This window comes from Erythrolamprus reginae, chromosome 3, assembly GCF_031021105.1.
Source record: "Erythrolamprus reginae isolate rEryReg1 chromosome 3, rEryReg1.hap1, whole genome shotgun sequence".
In the NCBI taxonomy this organism is placed as follows: domain Eukaryota; kingdom Metazoa; phylum Chordata; class Lepidosauria; order Squamata; family Dipsadidae; genus Erythrolamprus; species Erythrolamprus reginae.
Genome location: NC_091952.1, coordinates 17,065,600 through 17,086,831, shown reverse-complemented (window position 1 = coordinate 17,086,831; position 21,232 = coordinate 17,065,600). Strand labels below are relative to the sequence as shown.

The 21,232-nt window shown below is 38.9% G+C and overlaps 1 protein-coding gene across 1 annotated transcript in view; it reads right to left on the bottom strand.

Annotated features, from left to right (window-relative positions):
- LOC139165588 (piezo-type mechanosensitive ion channel component 2-like) overlaps positions 1-18,406 on the bottom strand; it is a 70,376-nt gene extending 51,970 nt beyond the window's left edge. Inside the window, exons 1-11 of the mRNA XM_070748790.1 lie at positions 18,358-18,406; positions 16,989-17,031; positions 14,271-14,457; positions 13,162-13,354; positions 10,762-10,975; positions 8,024-8,186; positions 6,790-6,861; positions 6,018-6,132; positions 5,198-5,331; positions 4,824-5,087; positions 2,981-3,086 (exon numbers count right to left, since the gene is read on the bottom strand). Of these exons, the coding sequence (XP_070604891.1) occupies positions 2,981-3,086; positions 4,824-5,087; positions 5,198-5,331; positions 6,018-6,132; positions 6,790-6,861; positions 8,024-8,186; positions 10,762-10,975; positions 13,162-13,354; positions 14,271-14,457; positions 16,989-17,031; positions 18,358-18,406 (1,540 nt within the window). The remainder of the gene's footprint in view (positions 1-2,980; positions 3,087-4,823; positions 5,088-5,197; positions 5,332-6,017; positions 6,133-6,789; positions 6,862-8,023; positions 8,187-10,761; positions 10,976-13,161; positions 13,355-14,270; positions 14,458-16,988; positions 17,032-18,357) is intronic.
- Positions 18,407-21,232: the final 2,826 nt, after the last annotated feature.

Below are 21,232 nucleotides of genomic sequence, written 5' to 3'. Positions count from 1 at the left end.
CAGCAATTCTCATTGGATTCCACAGGATTTCCTACTGAACAGCTCTAGATGAGACTGAGCTTGGAATAAGCAGATATTATTATTATTATTATTATTATTATTAATTAGATTTGTATGATGCCCTTCTCCGAAAACTTGGGTCGGCTCACAGAATAAATATAATATATATAATATTTTACATAATAAATATAAAAACAAAGCGTACAAAATAAATCTAATACATTAAAAAAACTACAGCTAAAAACCACCACTAGCCCTGCGGGTTCCTGGCTCCCAGAATAACAAAAATAATTTTGACCTCAATCAGACATTCCAATCACACCATGCATCACATTTATTGGTCAGGGGAGCAAGATCTAATTGCCCAAGCTCTGGTGACAAAAGTAAGACTCTTGCGGAAGGCGAGGAGGATGGGGGCAGTACGAATCTCTGGGGGGAGCTGATTCCAGAGGGCCAGGGCCCCTACAGAGAAGGTTCTTCCCCTAGGCCCCGCCAAATGACATTGTCTGGTTGATGGGACCTGGAGAAGGCCAACTCTGTGGAACCTAACTGGAAACTGAGATTTATGCGGCAGAAGGCGGTCCCATAAGTAATCTGGTCCAATGCCATGTAGGGCTTACCAGCTTTCCCTTCACCTCCATTGTATATATGCATATATGTCCCCCTTTCTTTCTTAAGAATGAAATATTCTACATCTAATGCCTATGCTGCCTTAAACATTTCTATGTACAGTGATCCCTCGATTAGCACGGTCTCGATTAGCGCGAAACGCTGCAACGCGGTTTTTCAAAAAATATTAATTAAAAAATACTCCACGGTTTTTTTGCTATACCACGGTTTTTCCCACCCGATGACGTCATACGTCATCACCAAGAGTCACTTCTCTGTCTCTTTCTCTTTCTTTCCTGTCACTATGCTTCAATCATTTTCTCATTTCTCTTTTTTCTCCCCTTTTTTCTATCATTTCTCTCTCTCTTTCTTCCTCTCTCACACTCTCTTCCTCCCTTCTCTCTCCCCCCCTCCACTTGCCCACGAGAAGAAAAAAAGCAACCTCTGCCGGGCAGCTCCCCTTGTGCCCCCGCTTTGTGCCTGCCTCTTTTGGGGATTTTTTTTTCTTTTCTTTTTTGCGCTGGCGGCGGGAGCTGTTGGGGAGGGCTCTGCCGGGAAGGCCTCTCAGCTGCAGAGCCGAATGGGGGCGGAGGCAACAGCGGAGCCCGGCGCTGGGGTCATGCGAGGCTGTTCATCCAGGGGGGCGTAGACTGGCAAGTCGCCCTCCTTTCTCTCTCTTTCTCAAGATCGCTTGCCGCTTGCCTATTGCAGCAAAGGAGGCGAAGCAAGGCTCCAAGCTGCAAAGCGGCAAGCGGCAAGCGATCTTGGGGATTCCCCTTTGCCTGGGCGGCGGGAAGACCAAGGAAAGGTTCCTTCAGCCGCCCAACACCTGATCCGCTCCGCAGCACGGCAGCAGCGAGGAGCCGAAGATGGGGTTTCCCCTTTGCCTTTACCCCATCTTCGGCTCCTCGCTGCTTCCGCGCTGCGGAGCAGATCAGCTGTTGGGCGGCTGAAGGAACTTTCCCTTGGTCTTCCCCGCCGCCCACACGCAAACTCCACCATCTGCGCATGTGCGGCCATGAAAAAAATGGCGCACATGCGCAGATGGTGGTTTTTACTTCCGCATCCAGTATAACGCGGAAATCGGTTAGCGCGGGAGGTCTTGGAACGTAACCCCCGCGCTAACCGAGAGATCACTGTATACAAAGCATAATGTATGTAGCATCCATCTCCTCCCCAACGATGCATATTCTCGTCATTCATTCTAATAGAATCATGTATTGTCAGACTATACAGTTTTCACTCCAAGTTTGCATACAGCATCAATCATCCCCATGCCTAGTGGTTCCAAACCACATGAGTCAACTTATGTTCCCTCTCCCTCACCAATAGAAGAGTAGAAAAAATGAGACTCAAACACAACCACCACTAGCCCTGAGGGTTCCTAGCATGTATCCATGGGCACGCACACACACACATGTTTTCAGAGCTAGGAGACGGTGGGGAGAATAATGGATTTCTTGAACTCAGAAATTGGGAGCAGGTGTGTAGGGCAGAGTCTGGTGCTCAACTAACTGATTTTTAAACAGGGAAATCAATCTTTTTTTAATGAAGGCTGTGAAATAGAGTAGAAAGTTTAGGATTAAGTTCACTAATAGCGTTGCCTGTATTTCTTTCCTGACATAATGAAGTTGCAGTCAAGTTGCAGTAGAGACTGAAGTACACTACCTGCCATGAGATGTGATGAAGCAAGACCAAAGCCAATAGAAAAAAACATAGTTTATAAGTTTTAGCACAGCGTTTCTCAACATTGGCAACTTTAATAGCCTTTAGACCTATATAACACTTCATAGTGCTTTTTACAGCTCTTTCTAAGAGGTTTACAGAATCAGCATATTGCCACCAACAATCTGGGTCTTCATTTTACCCACCTTGGAAGGATGGAAGACTGAATCAACCTTGAGCCAGTGGTGAGATCTGAACTTCTGAACTATAGCTAGAAGTTAGCTGAAGTAGCCTGCAGTGCTGCGCTCTAACCACTGTGCCACACCAGCTCTTTAAGGTGAGTGGAGGAACTCTCAGAATTCTACAGCCAGCAAGTTGTCAATGTTGACAAACATTTCTCTAGAGTTACCCAAAAAAATTCAGATAAAAAAGTCCATGATTCATGGCTACCCAGATTCAACCTGAACACATCTTACACCCCACCCACCCCTAAATAAATTCTACTCTCAAACTGCTCCTACAATTAAGTAGTTGCCGCCCCTCCAACCATTAGATACAATCTGTCTGTATACAGTAATTTAGGACTATTTCCTAAATTAGTTTTTCTACCACCATTCCTGGACTGGATGAAGGCTTTTAAAATCCATTTTAAAGAGGGAGGGGGGAAAGGATCAGGGTAACTTTACCTCATATTAAATGTTCTTACCAGTTTGATGTATTATCACTTCTTTGAGAAATTCCTCCTCTTTTTGCTTCTGTCTTTGCATCACATATTGCTTCAACAATAACCAGAAAGTTAACTGATATAAAATCTGCAAAGTAACCACATAGGTATTTTAATGAGGGATATGTATATGAGAACTAGCCAGTGCTGGAAGCGTGGCTTCAATTTTATTGTCTTTTCAACACCTTAAAACTCCTATTGATCACAAGGGCAGTAACTATTTATTGCTTTTTTTTTGCTTATATCCTGTCTTTATTATTTTTTATAAACAACTCAAGGTGGTGAAAATATATAATAGTCCTTCATTCTCCTATTTTCCCCATAGCAATAACCTGTGAGCTACTGTATTTTTGAAATATAAGAGGCACCTTTTTCCTCCCTAAAAGAGGCTGAAAATTTGGGTGTGTCTTATACTCTGAATGTAGCTTTTTTAAAAGCTTTTTTCCCCAGCCCTAACGAGGTGCTAATGGTCTTCTCAGCCAGCTTGTTGGCTCTTTCATTGTTATTCTCTCCAAATAATGTCTTTCCAACTCTAAGCCTCTGCAGGCATTTTTTTCATTGCTCTACTTGTTCCAAGTAAGTTCCTTTCTAGCCCTAACAAGGTGCTAACAGTCTTCCCAGCTCTTACCAGCTTGCTGGCTCTTTCATTGTTACTCTCTCTGAAGAATGTCTTTCCAGCTCTAAATCTTTGCAGGCTTTTTTCACATTGGTCTACTTGCTCCAAATAAATTTATTTCCAGCCCTAAGGGTGGTGCTAACGGTCTTCCCAGTTTGCTGGCTGTTTCATTGTTTGTTGTGGTTGGCTCTGCCCCAGCTCCTGCCCCAAGGAATGTGGAGGTGGATGCAGGGGAAACATCAACATGTCATAGGCCTATTTTATTGCCAACAGAGTCAGGTAGTGCAGTTTCCTCGGACGAAGAAGAAGGTGGGTGGGGCTTGGCACACAGCCCAGGAAGCCAATCTCCATTATCTTCAGTTGATTCGGATCAGGAAGTGTTAGACCCACGCAGGCGCAGACTTATGCATAGAAGAGACCAATTGAGGAAATATTACAGGAGATAAGAGAGGCCACCTGTGTTTGGGTGGGGCTCCAGTAATTAGAGCTGCTGATATAAATAGCAGCGTGCTGGCTTGGGCCGTTGTGGAAGATTATCTGATTGTTGTTCTTCAGGACTGTGCCTTGCTGTTTCCCGGACTTTGTTTGTTGATTTTTCATGACTTTGAAACCAAAGCAGAGCAAAGTGTGTGTGTTTCACTTTGTGGAAGAAGGAGGGCTGTGACATTTCTTCACAGCTGCTAGCTAAGTACTTAAGGACTGATTAAGGGGATTGTACAGACTACCAGGTTGTTTTGGGAGGAGTGTTCTTTGCAATACAAAAAGGGTGCTTTGTTTCTTTTGAATTTTTGTGATAAAGAACATTGTTTTTGAACTTTCAAGTGTGTGTGTGTGTCTGAAATTTGTACCCTTGAATTTTCGGGAGACTCATACCATAGAGCCCAGCAGAACATTGTTACTCTCTCCAAATAAGGTTTTTTTATGCCCTAACCAGGGGATAAAATAATGTGCTGAAGCTGACCAGACTAAGGACACTAGCCAAATAAATACCTGGTAGGCAGATTCTCTCTCCTATTTTCCTCCCAAAAAAACTAAGGTGAGACTTATACTCCAAAAATATGGTATGCTGGGCTGAGTGAAAGTTACTAGCTTTCACTTACAAGATCACCCAATTGTTTTTCATGCCTAAGGCAGGATTGTAATCCACAATCTCCCAGCTTCTAGCCTCAAGCTTCAACCACTAGATCAAAGTAGCAAGGTTATGCTTACCTTGGCTCCCAGATGGACACAGGGAAGAGAATAAGGTTTCAAATCCAAGTCAATGAGTAACGAAGTTGCAACTCCTGGAAATAATTCCTCTTGTGAAAGATTCAGTCCCACAATAAAATTAAGAATCACCAGTACATTTCCATAGGTGACAAGAAAGGGTAAACTGCACAAGGCATAAAGATGACGGTCATGTACCATCCAAATTATACAGGACCAAATTAGCAGAACAAAAGTTAGCCAGCTGTTATAGGTGATACTCCAAACCTATGAATGAATACATAGCAATTATGTTTTTTAAAGCAGTCTTCGGAGAGGCATACAAGTCTAATAAATTATTACATTATTATTAAAAGATCACAAAAGGAAGTTCTTACCATCATAGTAATCAATGCAATGACATAGCTCTGATTTGTAATAAATTGTGCCAATGCTAAGGATGTACTAGATTTTTTTTCCATGTTACTTTTTTCATTAACTTCTGCGGAAGTTTCAGAATATATTGTGTGCTCTGCAAAAAATATTAAATTTGAAAAATTGACAAATTGCAAGTAATGTCCAGGTTTCTTGAACTCCATTTTCAATTTACTTTATTTGGTGAAATGTCCCTAAAACCCAGTTCAGGCACTGTGCATGCGTTGCCATCTTGTTTTCAACTTGGGGGGGGGGGGTTCTTTTGAAATTTTTCGGCATTGCGCATGCACATGCACATGAGGCATGGCCACACAGCACAGTCATGTGGCCAGGGAGGAAACAAATTGGCAGCAAGGTAAGTTAGAACCCACTCCTGTGCTTTACATACTCATTCCTCCAGTTCTGTTTTCTATTTCCAGCAAACCATTGTTACATTAAAACTGGATAAACTAATACAGTACTTAAAAGGAGTCTTAGGAGTAAGTATTTGAAAGGTAAAATCAACCGACTTGCACTCTTACTCATTCTCTTATAAATCTCCCTTAAAAATTACCTATATTGATCACTATGGGTGATTTGATGAAACATGACATGCTGAGTTTGATTAAAGTTATGGTCCAACACTCCTGCAGAGCATAAACATGAATAAAAATATGTGGTAAATGTCCACATTTTCTGATATAGTAGTATCATCACCTAACACCCCCCCCCCCCAAACCTTATTCTTAGACTATCCATTGTTGACCTCAGCATGCAATATACAATATGCTATATACAGTATACCTGATAGAGAAATACTGTGTCCTCGATTTATATAGCCATCCATACTGCAATTGCTATGATTCTGATATTGCAAAAGGAAGCATTCCTGTGGAATTTCACTTGTAAGAGAAACCACCTAGACAAACAATAGAAGTGTTTTTATTTTACACAAATAGGGAGAGTTTACAGAGGTAGCATACTTAAGGTAAAAACATTGCTACACCTTTTCTTTTGTTCAAATGCACTATTAATTTTGATCTCCCCCACTTTTGTTAGGTCCCAAAAGTTTCATAGCAATCTTAACAGTGTGCCTCTTATGCCTAATCTATGATACAGGCATGCTATAGTAATGGGCTATTTTGGGAAGATAAACTGGAAACAAATAGCAAACCATCCATACAAACCCTATTCCCAATACCATAACAAATACTAATAACAAATCAAAATCCAATAGACCCTTTTTAATTTTGTCAGTCTTCACTTCATATTGTATTTTTTTCTTTTTTCAATTTTTATTGTTCAGTTTTCAATAAACATTTTTAACAGTACTGTGTCATATTTTTTTTCTTATGCATACCTGAAGGTTTATCTTTGGAAGGCAGGAATAAAGGGACACGTAGTACTTTTTTTTCCAATTATCTTTCACACTATTCCAAAATAGTCCTTTTATCAAGAAATAATTTGCCTGAATATCCTGGATTATTGTTAAGTGATTTCATTGACAAAAATTATGATCACTCCAGAAATTTTAATGTTGGTAGCATTTTATTTTGCCATTGGTATCTATGCTCACCTGAAGCGTAGAATGCATCTTAATTTCTACATAGTCTTCAGAATGAAATCGAATAACTTCTTCTTTGGGTCCCTAAATGATACATTGATTGAAATGGAGGAAAGCCATGATGGAAAACAATAAACAATGCTATTTTTATGTCCATGATTTATACCCAAACTGAGCCATATGTTTAAATGTGGACCTATAACCATTTTATAGCAGGTGAAGTAATCCCTTAAAGGAACATAAACACCGTCGCTACTCAGGCAATGGGGAAAGGGGGAGGGAGGGCAAAGTCAGCTTCTTCTATCAGATTTGTAAAATGGTTCACTGTGCATGCGCAAGAAGCTGAAGGGTGTGTGTGTTGGATTGGGGTGGGTCCTTATCTAATGACCATGTGGGATTCGATTAATAGAAGTAACAGGGTCTGTTGAAGCTGGTATCATTTTAAAGAATTGTCTGATAAGACTCAGATTCTTAATTTTTGAGGCAAAGCTCATGATAGTTCATCCTATCTTGAGATCAACCCAGAAAAATCTGAAATGTTGACAAGGTTCCAATAATAATACATTCCAGGTGGGTTCTACTTGCCTCCCCTACCAGTTTGCATCATGTCAGAAGTGCAAGTTTTGCACATGTGTGCTAGATTTGTGCATGCACACACCTCCATCACAACACAGAAATGACCCTCTGTGCATGCACAGAAGCCTCTGTGCATGCAAAGAAGGTTCTTTGCCATCTGCTTTCAAGGTGGAGGACCAATTCAGGGGCATGGCCATCTATCCATCACTACAGGCTTAGCGAGCAGAGAAATATTTCCAGTACCATATGGGCAAACTGGTCTGAATCGGCAGCAACCCACTACTGATACATTCCTTAGAACAACCCCATAGTATTTATAAGATGAACTTACATCTCTTTCAAATTAGTTCAGCAGAGACATTAACAGTTAACCCTATTTCATTGTACAAGATACAATGACAATAAAGTAAATTAAAAACTACCATATTTAAAGAGTCTCATCAAAATCTCATGAAATACAAGCATACACACATACACAGTGGCTAGCTGGACTTTTTCTTAAATGGTACATAGTAATGGAGGGTTTAATACTATTGAAAAGGAAAATTATAAAAACAGAAGGATCAGTTAAATGCAAAGAGAATATAAGCCAAATTAGATCATTCTCTGTCCCTGAGAGGAAATATCTAACATCTCGCTTATTCATACTCAATTTTAATATATACCATACCTTAGCTGGCAATGCCCACTGCTGCAACATTCTGACCAATAAATAATACAGGGCAAGAAGGAAAAAAGGATTCAAAGCCACTGGCCAGTTTAGGTGAGGATGAATGTGTAGTTTCCAGGGGGCTGTAATGTTTGTCTTAATAAGTGGTACTATGCCCAAGACCCTAGAGAAAAAGACAGTAGAAGAAAATCTGCAGAGATTTTTTTATATATAAAAATGAAAAAGAATAGTGTCACAATATATTCACTAACATATACTGTATTTTTCAGAGTGTAAAATGCACCTTTCCCTCCCCAAAAGAGGATAGAAATGTTTGTTTGTTTGTTTGTTTATTTATTTATTTATTATTTAGATTTGTATGCTGCCCCTCTCCACGGACTCGGGGCGGCTCACAGCAAAATATAACAAATCGTAACATGTTGTGAAAAATGAGTCAATTTTTGAGAAAAATAGGGTGGGCAGAGGGTTTGGGAGACTTGCAGCATGTTCCTGGGGGCTGGGGGAAGGCAATCCCTCCCATTTGTGCAAAAAAAAAAACCACGCAAAAAGGGGGTGCTTTTTCAAAAACAGGGGCATTTTTGTCTTCCCCCAGTCCCCCAGGAGCTCTCTGTAACCCTCTGCCCACCCAATTTTTGCAAAAAAAAATGGGTGAAAAATGGGCCATTTTGTGAAAAACGAGGTGCACAGAGGGTTTGGAAGGCTTGCAGAGTGCTCCTGGGGCCAGGGTGAACAAAAACTTTTTTTCTCTTTGAAATCTTATGTAAATCTTATATAAGTCGCACTGGTGCGTCTTATACACCAGTGCATCTTATATTCCAAAAAATATGATCATATATAGCATATAACAAATAAATAAATAAAATAGTATCACAATATATTAATAATAATAATAATTTAATAATAATAATTTATTAGATTTGTATGCTGTCCCTCTCCACAGACTCCACTAACATATAATATATAACATATAATAGTAGCAGTAGCAATTCAGCTTTCTTAATAGGTCAATGAATTGTACAACCATGTCATAACACAGAATTTTTTACTACCATTTCATATAAACCAAACTATATGGCTTGTTTACTTCCAAAATGATTAAAACATATTGGCTTTATTATATTCAAAATGCACGGATTAAAGGATTACAGTTCTGGACAGTGCCACCTCTAGTGAAAGGAGAAAAATCACAAAATGTTCTTCAGAACTATGCAATATATTATCTTCTTTTCTTTTTGATGCTCCAGTTTATTTTTGCAAAGATTTAAAATAAAACTGAATAAAAAACTCAGATTCATACATGTTGGAGGAGTGGGTCCAAGGGAACAAATTCCTCAACACCTAATTTAATCCTAACAATCTGATCACATGTATCATGTTGATAGGGGATTAAGGATTTTTTCCATGTCTTCTTTGCTCATCGTTCTATATGGTCTTTTTCTCAGAGATTGTTAATCTGTCTGAAATTGTTTTATCTTTCTTCCCAGGCATACAAAAATAGAACACAAGGCCTTGGACTTTCTTCCTGGTAGGTTATAACAATGTTAAATGTCCTTGAACAAGTGATCCAAAAGGAGTTGCATAAACAAGAGTTTGTTTGAACGGGGAAGAGGGAGTAAGAAGAAACTCAAAATTGCTTAGCTTTTATTCTCAAATAAAAGCGGGAATGTAAAGGAAACATTGTCAGGGTGCAAAATTTCTCTTATTATATCTTGTAATTAAAAAAAGAGTTCCAATAGACTTTTCCTGATTTGGACCGCTTGAGAAGAATAGCTTTAATCCTGAAAACCTGGCAGATTATCTCTCCCTCCCCCTCTTCCAAAGGACAATCTTGAATTTCTTTCTCATTTCCTCCTCTATACCCATACCCATAATGGTTGCCAAATACTATTTTCAGAGCCATCTTCAAACTTTAACATTCTATTGTATTTTCTGTTATAATTATAGAACTAAACAACTTTCTATTATAATTACTACAGCTGCCTAGCTAATCATTCTTCAGATTAGATTCCTGCTCTCAGGAATACATGTATTCATCAACCTCAAATAAAACACAATTTTAAATAGGATGCTTCCCTGAATTTGCAAATTCTACTGCCTCAGTCTATTCCAGGCTTCTGCTTTTGGAGGCATCTGGTAGATTTTCAAAAATTCACTGTCAAGTATAACAAAACTTCATAATTTTGAACACATCTGAAGAGTGCAAGCAAGTTTGTAACATCTGTTCTGTTTCGTAATTCAGTAAAATATGTATAATATTTTCCTCTGAGTAGAACCACTTCAAATAATAATTTACATAAATTTACAAGTACATAAATGTGAATGAGCAAAACTATTATCTTAACTATTACGATACTTAGAATGATTCTGCAAATAATTTAAATGCATAGGAAGCACTGAAAACTGGTAGCTTTTCCTAGGATAAGGATCACAAAGCACCTGGCTTTATTTTTATTCTCATTTTAATTTTACTACATCTAAAAATAAACAGAAATAATGATAAGATAAATAAAAAAAAATTCAGAATTATTTTATATCCTATGTGCTCTGTACTTCTTCAACTCAAATATTTTTTGCCAGTGACAAACTACAACCAGGACTTATATGGTGAATACAAGGTATTATTATCTTCTACCAAAAATAATACCCAAAATGACTACAATAATCAAATGTAATTAAAATAACCACAGGCGACTGTGTTTTCATCTTTATGTTTTCTCATCTATGAGATTTGTTTTTACCTGACATAAATAACTTCTGAAGGAATAAGGTCTTGGAAGTATGGCAGTTGGTACAAGTAAAGCACAGTGATGTGTCCCATGGAAAATATTGCAAGAAAAACACACAAACTATTGAAGAGAACTGGGCTGATTGGACAATTCCAGGACCACCAGGTGCACAAAGCCAAGAAGGTAAAGAAATAAACTGCTGAGCATGCAGAAGGTAGAATTATACCTAGGGATAAAAAAATATGATTTTCTTGGTTATAGATTCAGTTTAAACCACTGGAGAACCCTCACAAAATTAAGAACATTTCCATAGAAATAAAAGCTCTCTGAACGTAATAAAGTAAAGTGAAGTGAAGTGAATACGGGTAATCCTCATGTACCAATAGTCTCATTTAATCCATTGTCAATGGAGATTCTCAATCAGGTCATGGTTGTCCCAGTGTTTTCCAAAAGGCAATTGGAATTTCTTGGGTTTTTTTCTTTGAAAACATTTAGCTTCTCATCCAAGAAATATCTGAAGAACTGAAAAAGCTTCTTGGATGATAAGCTAAATGTTGTTGTTTTTCTTTAAAAACAAACAAACAAAAACCAGGAAAGGCTAATTACCTTAGAAAAGCACCTTGGGATATACATCTATTGCAGCATCCTATAGACTTAAAGTACCTTTAGACTTAGAATAACTTTACTGTCACTTTGAATGTACACTAATCAGTATACATTAAAATGAAATTTCATTGCGTACAGGTCTCAAAGGGTCACCATCTCCAATATACACTACATAAACAAGTCAAAATAACTTCATTCATTCATTCATTCATTCATTCATTCATTCATTCATTCAAGTACGTATTGGTAATATACATAGATATAACATTGTTTATATCCATCAGATGGGAACTGATAAGAGGGAATATTAGGACAAGGACAGTAGGCACACTGGTGCACTGCCCTTTACTAACCTCTTAGGAATTGGGTGAGGTCAACAGTGGATAGTCTAAGGATAAAAGTTTGGGGGTTAGGTGACCACAGATTCAGGTAGTGGGGGTTTAGAAACCACAGAGTCAGGCAGTAAATTCCAGGCATTAATCACTCTGTTGCTAAAGTTGTAATTTCTACAGTCAAATAGATAATTTGGAAGTCAAACTGCAAATCATGGTCACATCAAGTCCTGTTTAACAATTCATGATATAGGAATTGACGTCATATGCCCATCACGTTCATGTGATTTTCCACTTACTAACCAGGGCACTTAGCAATAGATTGGTAATCCCAATTAAGGTTGTTAAGTAAAGACTTTCTGTAAGAGCAGAAATTACCATAACTTTCCTCAGAGGTCACATGAAAAATTGGTGCTGTTATAGAGAGCTGTTGCCCCACTCTCCTAATCAGAATGGAAACAATGTGCTGGATGTGGGTAAAACACAGGTGAAAAGCAAAAGCTAGCTAACACTTCTAAGTTACTGCTACTATGGGGCCAAGCTTGCCATTTGTATGACTTCTTCGTGTGGAGAAAGAGGAATCATTACTAACTGGAAAAAAACCCAGGAAATGCCTATTCTCCATTTGGTATACAGTGATCCCCCGATCATTGCGAGGGTTCCGTTCCAGGACCCCTCGCAATGATCGGTTTTTTGCGAAGTAGCGCTGCGGAAGTAAAAACACCATCTGCGCATGCGCAGATGGTGTTTTTACTTCCGCCGCAGCAGCGAGGAGCCGAAGATTGGGGTTTCCCCACCGCCCACGCAAACTCCTCACTGCCGCTCACCCGCCCTTCGCCCGCCCACGCCGTTCGCTCGCGCCGCTTCCCAGCTGAGTCCTGAAGCGAACGGCGTGGGCGGGCGAAGGGCGGGCGAGCGGCGGGCGCGCGGGCAGGCAGGCGGCGGACAAGCCGTTCGCTCGCGCCGCTCGCTCGCGCCGCTTCCCAGCTGAGTCCTGAAGCGAATTCGCTTCAGGACTCAGCTGGGAAGCGGCGCGAGCGAACGGCGTGGGCGGGCGAAGGGCGGGCGAGCGGCAGCGAGGAGTTTGCGTGGGCGGTGGGGAAACTCCTCGCTGATGCCCGCCGCTCGCCCTCCCGCCAGCAAGAGGGGGAAGACCCAGGGAAGCCGCCCAGCAGCTGATCGCCCGGCGCCATCTACGCATGCGTGCCCATAGAAAACAGGGCGCGCATGCGCAGATGGTGTTTTTACTTCCGGGTTGACAAATCGCCATATAGCCGTTTCGCAATGATCGGGATCGCAATACCCGGGGGATCACTGTAATCTGTAGTGTCTTGTCATACAAATGCGATACCCCAAAGCTATAGCCAGATTTTAAAATGCCAGAAATCACATTCCTTTTTCTTTTCTCTTGTGGGGGCACTAGGTTGTGCCTAATCTAAACCACTGTCCCACAAATATGTGAAGTAACTTGTACCTGTTGAGCCTAACAGAAGCATAATGAAGACTTTGCCAGCAGTTTTAAGTGTGTGTTCACAAAGAATCTCCAAATCTGTTAGGAACAATGTGAATTTCAGAAGGAAACCTGAATGGCTGCATCTTAAATGATCCTTTTCAAACAGACAACCAATGTCTGTGTCCACGGTATCTTCAGTTTCTGCTTCAGATTCCTGCGGACGTGGAATACAGTATACTGATCAAGAATCAGTACTCAATACAAGCAACAAAACCATCAGACTAAAAGGAAGGCCAAAGATTCTGTTACAATTCTGTATAAGGAATTCTTGTTTCTCCAAATAAAGCACTTAAACCATGATGGCGCAATTTAAGAGTGGAGTACTGCAGGCTACTTCTGCTGCCTGCTGGTTGCCTGCAATTTGGCAGTTCAAATCTCACCAGGCTCAAGGTTGACTTAGCCTTCCAAGCTTCTGAGATATGTAAAATAAGGACCCAAATTGTTGGGGGAAGTATGTTGACTTTGTAAACCTCTTATAGAGGGTTGTAAAGAATAGTAAAGTGGTGTGTGTATGTATATATGTGTGTGTGTGTAACATATTTTTGCTAAATTGAAGGAGAGATACATATACGTATACGTATACATATACGACAATTATTGCTAAAAAAAAATCCATTTGTGGGGGGGATGTTGATGAATTATTTCATCTTCTTAAAGCCTTGGCAAAACAAAAAGTTTTTTCTCATCTGATAAATGTGCAAAAGTCTATCTCCTTTGATTGAGATTTTGATTCATTTTATTTATACTTGACAGTTATATTTGCACAAATATTTATGAAACTAACTCAGTTATCTGGATTTGCATGACATATTTGTACAATGGATATAACAAAGGGGAAAGGTTTTGACTGCAAAATTGACCAGACATTTTCAAAACAAATACTGTAACATAGTTTAAAATAAAACAAGGTTCAAGGCTACAAAGTGGTTGCTAGTTTGAGGTTCAGAATATTATGAAAATTAAATAATTGAGTGCTTCTATTATAAAAAATAAAGGAAAACCTCATTTTTCTTTTCTAAACTTCACTGTTTCTGTTACATCAAGAAATGCAACACATGCAGCATCTCTACCGTCTCTTTCATGTCTTCTTCCTCATCCGATGAGAACTGATCTTGGTCTCCAGATGGAGGCTCACTTTCCCAGTTGTTGGGTTTCACTGTCTTACGGCAAAGCAGCGTGAAAGTCAGACCAAAAAGAAATATTCCAATGTCAGGAGCCAAAAGATGTATGATGTTTCCAGCATCAAGCCTGCTAAACCTACAGGGTACATGGAATGTTAGTATTTTATAAAGCTAAGATTTTCACAGTCTAGTAGGAGAAACTTCTTTATTTTTGCTCCATTTGCAATGGATCAGATTCTGATTTAGGCAAAGCAATACACACTTTTTCTTAATTATTGAAGCTCAGAAACTGGAGAATGTCTAACACCCTCCAACTGCATTTTAAATTCACATGCTGGAAATAAATTCTACTCATATCATTAAGATATAGGTATAGGTTATTCACCGGGAACAGAGATACATACACCAGTTGCTTACTTTGTATCATAGTTGAAGTTGTCCTTTCTGTACTCATTTTACCCTCTTAACCTGCATCTCAGGGGTGAAATACATCAGGTTCTGACAGGTAGCGCAAATTTTAAGTAGTTTGGAAAACCAGCAAATACCACCTCTGGCTGGCCCCAGAGTGGGATGGGAATTGAGAGTATCCTTCTCCTGCCACGCCCACCAACCACAACCACAGAACCAATAGGGAAAATTTTTGAATTTCACCCCTGCTGCATCTTTTAGATAAATCTTCTTCAGCCAGGTGAATTATTATATATTAAACTTTAATTCCCATGATTAAAGGTACCAATGCAGAAATCTAGATAACCATTGGATGACAGCAGAGAGATACAAAAAACAAATTATTTGCTGCCATCTACAAGTCTGCTGAAAAATTGAAAACCAAATATAGTAGGCAGAGTTATAATAAAATGGTGTTTGTACTATTGACAGGCGACTTCACCATAATGGAGGGTACCAAATGATAATGGGTCTGAGAAATAAGAGCATACTACCAATGTTTATCCTCCCAAACATTCACAGCACAATTTACAAGCATCCTCTTAATTTCTGTTGGGGTTTTTTTGCTGATGTCTTATCCTTCAGTTTCCAAGAGGGAAGTGCAAAGAACATCATAGAATTAATCTCCTGCCCTATCCACCATATAGCAAAAGTCCCCTCTATTTTCATGCCACACACAAAGAAAATAAAAATGTGAGTACATATCTTCCCTTCCTTCCTTTTCAGTACTTGCATTGGCAACTGGGCTCATATCTCCAAAGCTGTGACCATTATTGCAAATTGCTCTTAGGGATGATTGGGGGGAAAAAAGATATTTTTTGGTAAGCAACAGGTTGTTAAATCTCTGATAGAGAAAGGATAAAGAGAAGAATCTTTGGCTTGAACTTGGGAGCCAAGAAATGAGGTGAGGCGAGAGTTCCTGTTATGAGGATAACAAACAGCCCACCAGGTCTGCAATCAAGAGACTCAAAGGAAAATACTACCTACAAAATACTGGAGAAAAGTCATTAATTGGTTCATTTTCTCCAAAACAGACAGCATCATGAGATCAATTAGGGCTGCAGCCAATCCTAGAGTGGTGCAAAGTGGAAATGTTTTTTAGAACTTTCCATAATGAAGGTGGAATAACCTAAGGGTCACTAAGAAAACAACCTATACCAGTGAAGCTGCTACAAGGAGACCCCAGTCATAGTTCCCTCTAAGCTGAGCAGTGAGCAATCGCTCACTTAAAAATCATCATCAACTCAGAGTTTTCCAAACCTGCCCAGAAGCCGAGAGGGAAAGAGTGAGAGGGAAGGAGAGAGAGAGGAAGAGAGGAAGAGAGAGAAACAGATAGAAAAAAGAGAGGAAGGAGAAGAAAAAGAAAAAGAATGGGAGTAAGGAACAGAGAAAGAAAATCAAAATCTAGTTTGAAACTAGCTCAACTATTTAAGTGGCATTTTGATATTGATAGAGTTGCCCTATTATGAGCTCACTGTTATAGACACACAGTACAGTATTTTATTTTGAAATTCTCTGAGGCAAAACAGGGTGGGTTTTTTATTTGTTTGTTTGTTTGTTTGTTTGTTTGTTTATTTAATATTTCTGTGCCGCCCAGTCCCGAAGGGACTGCTGCTCAGACACTATACTTTTCCGCCCACCCCCCCAAAAAATTAGAGGGAACACTGACCCCAGTGCATAGGCTGAGGGTCCCAGCACAAGCTATGCCAGAGTGAAGCTGCTACAAGGAGACCCCAATGCATAGGCTAAGGGTCCCAGCGCAAGCTACACCAGAGAGGTAAAAACAATTAGTGTGTCAAAAATGCCAGTGATTCAAAATGAAACCAGATGCAGCATACACTTAAATAAGTTTTCCCATGCTGTGGGGAGCAAAGCCACCTGATCCATCAAATCTGGCTGTCAAAAAGACAGCAGCACTAAGCTTGGGAAATTGGTTAGCAATAGGACAGGAAGTCTAGTCTGCCATTGCTGGTATTTATTTATATTTAGCAAAATATCAAATTATTTATAAATATATAGAAATAATAAAATATTTATTCAAAGTCTCCCGTTATTTCCCCAAGTGGTGCAATCAAAGCTCTGTGCACACATAAACATTGGGGAGTGTTTTCATTGTATTATCATAGCTGCTATTTTGATTTTTTTCAACTATGCCCTGTAGATACCCCTCCCTTCTCCTAAACCAACAGTAAAAATCAGGCAATCGAATTAAAATCTTACCGTACAATACCAACATGAGACAGAACTTCCTCCCAAAAAAAATCTGTGAAAAGAAAAACATTGATTTGGAAACAGCCATTCTATTCCATTCCTTAATATTTAATGTATTGTTTGTACTAAAATGTATTATCTTGGTAGAAGTGGGGTGTGTGTGTGTGTGTTTGTGTGGAGGGGATGTCTAACATGGATTGGGCTATTGGCAAAAACTTTTAAAATGAAACATTCACAGTGCTTCATATGAATGTCTTACAATTTTGAAATTAGCAAGAAAAGAAGTGCAAAACAAATGTAAAAACAGTAATAATTCAAACTAAAATCAATTTATATAAACACGAGGGACATGTCGCTACCCAAGTCATGCTTGGCTTGAACCCTATTAGTGATGGCAAATATTTCTAATAAGTTATTTCTGATAAGTTTCAAATGGCCTCATATCCCCCAAATCAGAAAATAATTTTATCTCCAAATGACATTTTAAAAAACATTTGTGTCTGCTGTTGAACAAAGTAAACGAGCATTTTATAAGATTTTTTTTTCCAAGATTCCAAAAAGGGGGGGGGGATTCTAAACATAAATAATTTCCCAGTAATTCAGGTTTAAAGATAAATTTACTTGATGGCAGGCATTATTTCTCTCATGTTATTTGGAACACTGACACTTGAAACTAGACATTGTTATTTTGCAATTATAAATACCTTCTAGAATCTAGATTCACTATCCTTTCTTCAAAGAACATGACACTAGCTTACTAAACCACACATAAATCAAGTCTTTGCATACTAAAATATAATGTATACCCTATTTCTTTTTCTATAGAGATACAGAACAGCAATAATGTAGGAGCCATTTTGAATTTCTCAAATTTCAAACAACCTCAGAACAAACCATTCTGAGGCAATGTTTAAAACTTGAGAAATTCAAAATGGCCACCCAGAATTCTACTATGGTTGCTGTAAAGAAGATAGGAATCAAAATGGCCACCCAGAATTCTACTATGGTTGCTGTAAAGAAGATAGGAAACTACTTCTCTGTTTATATCTTTTTTCCTTTTCTTTTCTTCTTTTTTTCTCTTTCTTTTTCTTGAATTTTTAACTTTTCCTTTGACTTCTTTCTTTTTCTTATCTGTTTCTTTCTTTATATTAGTTAGGATTAGTTTTTAATCTTTTATTTGAGTTTTCGTTTTACAAATATTTTAGTCAGATCTAATTCATGGTGTTTTCAAAGAACACAAACTCCTGGTTAAGGAACCAGCTAATTATGTTGGGCAAAAATATCATTGATAAGTGATTACAAGCTTGATCTCTAATTGTAATGTTTTTTTTAACCCCGAGAATTAATTATTGCCATGAAATTTTGAACTGATCTGTACCATTAGGTGGCAAGTAGTAGAAAGCAATTTGAAAAGACACTTGTAACATAAGGAAAATGAAGCTGGTATAGATGATGGTTCTAAGCAAGTGCCCGGTGCACCCTGGAAAACAAAAACACAAACATTATTAAAACATTTCCATTTCATCACACAATCCCACTATTGTTTATTTATTTGCTTGTTTGGTTGGTTGATTGGCTTGTTTGTTAGGTTTCTAAGCCACCCAACTCCTTCCCGGTTTCTTTTAAAAAAAATGCAACAAAGAAGCAAAATCCTAAAATTTAAAAAAATGCTTTCTAAATCATGATGCTGCTATTTATAAAGAGAATAAATATCTCCCTTCCAGAATTGAATTAATCATAAAGGGATATCTAGCCAATTAAACTCAAATATATAGAGATAAAGGAAATTAGTCAAAGATTTTCAGAGCAGCGTTGAAATAGTGCTATGGTTCTTAAATCTGATCCAAAAAAATATTGTGATTTAGAAGATTTTGTTGGAAATGTTGTGAGGCAAGTGCAATAACTGCAGATCAGAGACCATAAAAGAGGCAGAGAATAGTTGCTTATTTCACTTTATTCAATATTTTGTTTGTTTGTTTGTTTACATACTATCTTTATTATTTTTATAAATAACTCAAGGCAATAAACGTTAAATTCCTTCATCCCCCAGCCCATTGTCAGGAGACCTGGGCTAAAAAAAAGTGACTGGCCCATGTCACCCAGCTGGCTTTCATGGCTAAGATTGGGCTAGAATTCACGGTTTCCTGTTTCTACCGCAAGACTAAAATGACTAAATTATATATGATATTATTATTATTATTTATTAGATTTGTATGCCGCCCCTCTCCGAAGACTCGGGGCGGCTCACAACAGTAATAAAAAACAAAATAGTAATGGAACAATATAATATTAAAAAACATATAAAACCCTATCATTATTTTAAAAACCAAACAACACATTCATACCAAACATAAAACAAAGTATAAAAAATCCTGGGGTTTTACTAATTTATATACTATAACTGACCTATGTGTAGTTCAACACACTATAGTCAACATGCAGTATTGGGCTGCAGCATGGACGGTCCAGTACACTATCCCGGTAGGAAAAATGGAGATGCACATGCATCTCCGCATCCCTGATGCATGAACATGCACACCCATGCGAGATTGGGCTTTTGTGCAAGGGCATGCGCAGAAGCAAAAAACTGTCAAAAATCAGCAAAATCTTGCACAGGTAAGCGTCCTCGCACAAGATTTTTCTTCCTGCACATATGCAGAAGCCAAATCTTGCACGGGCATGCACGCATGCCGGACACATGCACATCCATGTACCCGCACACCTGTGCCAGTCACCACTAGCACACTGGTAGCACCGGCGACGAGGAGCCCTTCACTGTCAACATGGCATTGCAGCTATGATTCCCAGAATTGTGTAGGCATTTAGCCTTGTCAATATTGACTGTAAAACATGGAGACTACAATCCATACCTACTTGGAGGTCATCAAAAGGCGAATTAGGATTTGGTGGATGTTTGCCTACCTTGTGTTGTAATATCATTTTGCCTGGGACACAGTGGGAGAATTAACAGGAAGATGAGGTAGACCACAGATAGCCCATTGTATCTGAAACCTATAGCTGTGAAAATAGCCAAATATTATTCTAAATTTGTGTAATTTTACTACAGTTCTAGTAATTTTCCACTTACTGAATACAACATATAAGTAGTTAAGGTAGATAGTTGAATATTCATTCTTTTTAGCATATGTTTGCTAGCTCCAAAATACTTTACATTATTAGCTAATTGTTCATTTTCTCTGAAATGCAAATTATTTCCCCAAGATTTCTCTCTGCTGACTTAGCCAATTGAGTGATAAATGTCTCGGAAACCATCTCTGGTTACCTAACAATAGTAGGAAAGTTTTAAAAAGTGCATATCCAGTGTAAATATATTGATATACAGTAATTAAAATTTAAGTTATATAAAATATACATGAAAGTGTGCTTTGTCTAATAATACAGTGGAACCCCGACATAAGAGCTGCTCTACTTAAGAGCAACTCGAGATAAGAGCTGGGAGGGGAGAGATATTTTTGTTCTACTTACAAGCCCAAATTCGAGATACAAGCGCCAAGGAGCTGTCTCCTGAAGCCAAACGCTAACTTCCGCGTTCGGCTTCAGGAGACAGCTGCGAAGCGGCGCGCGTGTTTTAAAAGGTTGCAGCCGGCCTGGGAGGCTCGGGGGGGTGCTTGCAGCTTTCTTTCTTGCTCTTTTTCTTTCTCTCTTTTACCTTCCCTTCTATTTCTTCTTTTCTTTCTCCTTCCCACCTTCTTCCCTCCCTCCCTCCCTTCACTCATTCCTCTCTTACTCTCCCCTTTCATAAGTTTCCTTGCTTCCTTCCTCTGTTCCTGTCCCTTCCCCCTTTCTTTCTTTCTTTCTTTCTTTCTTTCTTTCTTGCTCTTTTTCTTTCTCTCTTTTACCTTCCCTTCCTCTATTTCTTCTTTTCTTTCTCCTTCCCACCTTCTTCCCTCCCTCCCTCCCTTCACTCATTCCTCTCTTACTCTCCCCTTTCATAAGTTTCCTTGCTTCCTTCCTCTGTTCCTGTCCCTTCCCTCTTTCCTTCCTTCCTTCCCACCCTCCGTCCATTCATTCACCCATTCCTCTCTTGATCGCTTAAAGCCGGTCCCTGGTGCAAAAAGGGTTGGGGACCTCTGTCCTACAGGATTGGGTGGCAGAGAAGTTGAACATATGTAAATTTAAAAGTTTAAGAAAGTTTACAAGTTAAGTGAAAGAAACTTCATTATTCATTTATATGTACATGTACATTTCTTCATTAAAAACATGTCTTTCTGCATAATTTAGATTAACTTTGT